This window comes from Aphis gossypii, chromosome 3 (assembly GCF_020184175.1).
Source record: "Aphis gossypii isolate Hap1 chromosome 3, ASM2018417v2, whole genome shotgun sequence".
Taxonomy (NCBI): Eukaryota; Metazoa; Arthropoda; class Insecta; order Hemiptera; family Aphididae; genus Aphis; species Aphis gossypii.
In genome coordinates, this window is record NC_065532.1 from 40,576,767 (window position 1) to 40,582,766 (window position 6,000).

Here is a 6,000-nt window from a genome sequence, read left to right on the forward strand (position 1 = left end):
TGACATATTTTCGTAATAATTTATTCCTCGATGTTACATTGCCAACTGTCTATTAAAAATTAAAATCATTGATTAATGGTTATAAACGATTATAAATATAAACGTTCAAATTTGATAATAACAAAATATGTACAACAGTGTTTAAAATACCAAGGCACATTGATGAAATTAAAGTGTAATTATATATTAAGGGATATGAACACAAATTACTATACTTACACATTTTAGAAATTAAAAAATTAAAAAATTAAGAAATAACATGCGCAATTCATTTAACTCTTTTTACTACTTATTACTACACCTATTCAATGTAAACGCAATTTACGCTCATCTATCGTTTCACGTTATACGTGTATAGATATATTATATCATCACGTATAGATGTATAATGTTTCAATAACTAAATGCAATATAAGCCCAATAAAATTATTATTTATAAATTATAACTACATTATTTGGCAATTATTAATGTTCACATGGTTATCGTTTTGTCACTCACAGGTCTACTGTGCATTTCCGTTGGATTGATAATTGTGGCCATCGACTGCGTGTACCCGCACAAATTCTCCACAATTCTCGAAGTGGACTTTGATACGCCGTACGACCGGCACATCATCATCGAGGATAGTATTCACCGGAAGAAACGTGTCGGCAACAAGAGTTTAGAAGAACCTGAGGGCCTTGGCCGCAGGATATTAAGGTTGTCAAACGTTAAATTATATTCTTACAGTCTATATTATATAATATAGTAAACTAGTCGGGTGATTTCGTCACGTATGTACCTTTAATATATTATGATTAATGCGCCATTTTTTCTCGCAGGCGACTTTCGTCCAAGAAAGATGACGACGGCAACAATCACATGAAACTCGCTGGCACGGACAACCGTGGCTTTGAATTGGACCCGGCCCCTCCGAATTCTCCGTGGAGGTTCCGTACAACAGGCCTGCAGTTCAGGGAGTGAAATTCAATAGAACTATATCGCAAGATTCGATGACCAGCCAAACGTCCAACTTGGCAGTCTCTTTTAACAATCGTGACAAGAGCAGGCTGTCTATATTAAAAACGTCTTTGCCACCCATGAGGTGATTATATGTTAGTATAAAATAATACCCAAAGGTTTAAGCTAAATTCAATATGAGTAAGTCAGTCAACGTTAATAACGCTAAGTTATACATTGTTGTAATTAATATAAACATTAAACAACATATTCAATTCTAAAAGTTTAAAAATAATAATAAGAAAAAACATATATTAACAGAGCTCTGTTAAAAAAAAAGTTAATTTATTAAATAACAACCTCAATCACATGATATAATGACGCAAATTATTATGACTGTGTTATAATAACTATCCATTTCAAAAAAAATTTGTCCCAATATTTTCCGTCTTATTGTTATTTTACTGTAATGTTAGACAATTATATTAAATCAAGAAATATTTTTATTTAAAACTATTGAAAACAATGAAAACAGTTTAATTAAATAAAATTAACTTTTGAATTTAACTGCAGTTAAATAAATATAACTTATGGTATTTAACCCCTTTAAAATTTAATGTTCCGTAAGGTAATATATACGATCAATTTCTGTTCCGGGAACTGTGAAAAATTTTTTTTAATTGTATTTCAATTTCTATGTTTTCTGAATTATATTGTGTTATTTATTTCATTGCAAATATTTCCATTTAATCAAAAATTATTTTTTTAGACCGGCACCGGGACAAGCAGTAGTGGTTGATAGAGCCAAAGAAGTGTCCATGTGGTAAAACTTCACAGAATAATATAATTTTAAATGTGCCAAGCAAAACGATTTGTGAAAATTTTTTTGAAGTCTGATCGTATAGACATATAGATGTATACATATTATGTACCATATTATATAGTACACAATGACAGTCATATAAAATTATAATTAGTTTCCATCATATTAATTATGTTGGATTTTTTTTAAGTGGAACTAATGAAATGAAAAGCTTAAAAATCTAGATGTCAAACTTTGATTAACTTAATTTATAATTAAGCCCATTAGTATTTATACCACAATGATCAAAAACATCTAAAAAATAGGGTTAAGAGTATATCAAGGAGTTGTGAATATAATTATTGTAATGTTACCTATATTTATTTATTAATATTATTATATATTTAATGTTTATAATCATTTAATTAAGCTAATTTTTAAATCAAAACTTTTTTATTGTATAAATTATTATTTTTGACAAATATATGTATTTTTATTTATTTTATATTTCGTTATAAAAAATGTTGTAATAGTACCTTTTGCATATTCTTTAACAAATTTAAAAAAAAATAAAAATCAAACAGTGCGAAGGGCAGCAGTAGCTTCTTCAAGGGGATAGATTCTATGCTCTCCCTCTAGACCTAAAGTTTTCTAAAAAATAAACTATTTAGAAAAAAAAATTATATACAAACATTATAAAAATGAACAAGTTATATTTATGCAATACTAAAGCATTTTTTAATGTTGGATTATAGTTTGTATTTATTAATATATAGATATATTTTCAATATATTATGTATGGAAAGAAACAAGGCGATATGTTTAAAAGTACTATAAATAAACGCATTAAATGAAGTGTAGGATAAATAGTTGATATGTGTGACTTTTCTCTCAAAATCTCAAATAAATGTTCTCTTTTAGCGGATGGGACACCAATTCTGAAATACCTACTATAACAACTTAATTGAAAAATGCATATTTATAGAAAAATTAGTAGAAAAAATATAAATGTCTGCATAAATAAAAATATATCTTAGGATATATTTTCATTTGTATGAACTGTATTGAAAAATACATTTCTATGTCTTCAAAAATAAAAATTAATAATAAATAATAATTACTATTCTGATCTATATAAACCTTATGTGAAAAAAAAATTAATATGTTCACCGAAAAACCATTTGATCAAACGATTTAAATCTAATATATTTTGCATTATAAGTAAATCATAACATATTATATATTATACTTATAATGTATTGTTAAAAATAATTTAAATTTTTTGATTAAACTTGTGATGTAATTGTAACACAGTAGCGAAAAGTGAAAACCCAACGAGTAATTTTTTTTTTACTGCATAAAATCGTTATTTTTCGTTTAAACATACTATTTCACATGCATTTAAACTAAAAATGCTTAAAAAAAAAATAATAAAAAATTATGACTATAAGTATGTCTTTCAAATATTTTATGCATAATTTATAAAGAATTTGTATTCTATTGTCAAGATTTTTAACGAATAAAATATTATTATACGTAAATGAAAAAAAAAATCTGAAATATAAGTAAAAACGAACCAAAATATTTTTTAAACATAATTTTATCTAAACACACATGTATTTTACCAGTGCGTAATTATAAACCAATACATTCATGCTCCGCTCAGATCTTAATATTATATTGCTTTTTAATATCGTGTCATATTACCAGTCGATTGCTCATAACTTCATAAGTTTTCTGCAAAATTAATCATGATATACACATAATCAGATATCAAATATCTATAACTATATTTTATTTTTTTCAGATTTTATTATGGCGTTTAAATGTAAAATTCTATAATTAATATTTTTATTTTTAATAATTAATATATTATAATGCTCACACGAGTTATAATAAATATTGAATATAATTTATATCCTCGCTATTCGCTCATGTTTTCACATAAACTACGTCAATGACCGGCATTGTTTGTCAATATTATTATCCTAATTGGTCATATATTATATTATAATAATATTATTGTACATCGATTTGTTGGATTATATACCATAATAACATATTGTTATATGCATTTAATAGTCATGATAACAATTTCGATGTATTGTATTATGTGTATCTATATGATAAAATATTTTTTAAACGTACGTCATACCTAATATGGTTTTAAAATGTAAACAATATAATCATATTGGTATCAATATGTTTGATTAACACGTAGTTTGCATTTCAATTTCGTGACACTTTTAGTCCGTTATTTTTTTTTATGACTGCAGTTATCGTTATTATTAATTACACAAGCGATTTCTTAAAAAAAATTGACTGTACAAACAAATTGGGTTCTATTTCTGTGTTATGGTCCTATTCAAAACGCGTCGAATGAAAAACAATATCGTAATAAAATAAGCATATATTATACATTTTCAACCGTTTTATTTGCACAGGCACTTATAACAACTATCCCAAACATCAAGTTTTCTACTATTTTTATTTTCGAAAATCAACGTTGATTGCTAATTGAGTGTTCTGATAAGGTCGACATTTTAGGTATGTAGAATACTTATAACGACTACAAAAAACATTTTTCAATATTCGATTTAAATATTAACTTATCGAATCGTTATAAAAAAAATCATATTAAAAAAGTTCAAAACATATTATAACCATAAAAGATGACAATAAGTTCGATAAAACAATGGAGTTATCACCAATATAGAAAGGGCGATCAAAGCAAACAATCCGTTTTTAAGGAGTTTTATATAGGCAATATTAAGAGTAGACGAGTCTGATTGTGTGCACAGTTATAATATTCAGTATTATGACGTGTGCACCATCTATTCTATCATAATATTATAATTATACTCATAATGCATAACTTCCATGTGCGATATGCCTGATCTTTATTGTAATTTTTATAAATTTATTACCTGACTGCAAACTTAGTCATTTTATTATAGATTCTTTTATTAGATTTTTAAATTTTTTCATGCTTGATATTTTATTCCCAGTGAGAAATTCCCTACATTACAAAAATATCGCAAATGTACAAATATGATTTTTTCTCTAAAAGTGTGTACTTTTAAGTACTAACTTGAAGTAGATTAGATGGTTAAGAATTTTAACTCTCTTACCTACTGATTTATCTATACATAATTAAGGAAAACATCCGGTAAGATTCTGAAACTGATTGGAATTATTCATGAGATTTGCTTAGAATGATTTCACACAGTTTTCCTTTATTGTGATTACATATAAATATAATATATGTTATTATTTTCTTTATAATTTATTTAGAGAACGTACCCTAATACATACAATAATTACAAAAGTGAAATTATATACAATTTAACACCGTTCTAAAATCTATCTCAAGTTATTATAGTAAAGTTAAATTTTTAATAAGTTCAAATTGCTTTCAGAAATGCTATTGATATATTCAGCGAAATGACCTGCAGAGCCCAGAGGAAGGAAGCTATTATGGTTGTAACTATATAGAAAATATACCACACCATAAATTAATATTCTCTCTCAATTATAAAATATATATACATTTTTTAGATGACTTATGTACTTTTATATTAGCATTTTTATTACGTTCTATTGTCTTCATTATCTCCGACGAATAAAAATAACACGAAACAATCATATTCGAGTAAAAATAAAGATTTTCAAAAAACTTCTTTCAAGAATAATGTAAGTACGCCACGTTTGTGAATAACTGAATATGCAAGCTTATTTTTGAAATTTGCAGATAGTATAACCCTTCTCTTACAAAACAATCATGTAAAATGAAAAATGAAAAATATCTTGAAACAATCAGAAACAGGTTTCTTCAAACGCCCAAATCGATGATAAAAATTAACATTTTCACAATCCTTGGCACGCCACTGCAGTTTATATATTAAATACTTATAGGTACGACGGTGACTTGGTTTAATTTATACAATGGACAACAGATGGATAAATATGTGTTGTGTATAATAAAATATCTATTTGAAATCCTCTTAATAATATTCATGGTTAATAGTCTATTCTTAGGCTAGGTTCACATGAACGCGCGTATTTAGATATGCGAGTTTCCTATACATCGTTCACATGGCGCGCGTAGACAACGAAAACGACGTAAGATTCTATTTCCGCGAGTAGAAGCGCGTGTACACTGTAGGTACGTGTGTCCATGTGAACCTAGCCAGTTATACTTGTTAGTATAATATTGTGTCATTAAATATTTCTAATTGTGTATCTATTCCTTTTGTGA

At 26.5% G+C, this 6,000-nt stretch overlaps 1 protein-coding gene across 1 annotated transcript in view; it reads left to right on the forward strand.

Annotated features, from left to right (window-relative positions):
* Positions 1-2,247, forward strand: part of LOC114123444 (dual oxidase maturation factor 1) — a 54,699-nt gene extending 52,452 nt beyond the window's left edge. Inside the window, 4 exon segments of the mRNA XM_027986424.2 lie at positions 502-700; positions 823-929; positions 932-1,085; positions 1,710-2,247. Coding sequence (XP_027842225.2) covers positions 502-700; positions 823-929; positions 932-1,085; positions 1,710-1,767 — 518 coding nt within the window. The 3' untranslated portion in view covers positions 1,768-2,247.
* The last annotated feature ends 3,753 nt before the right edge of the window (positions 2,248-6,000 follow it).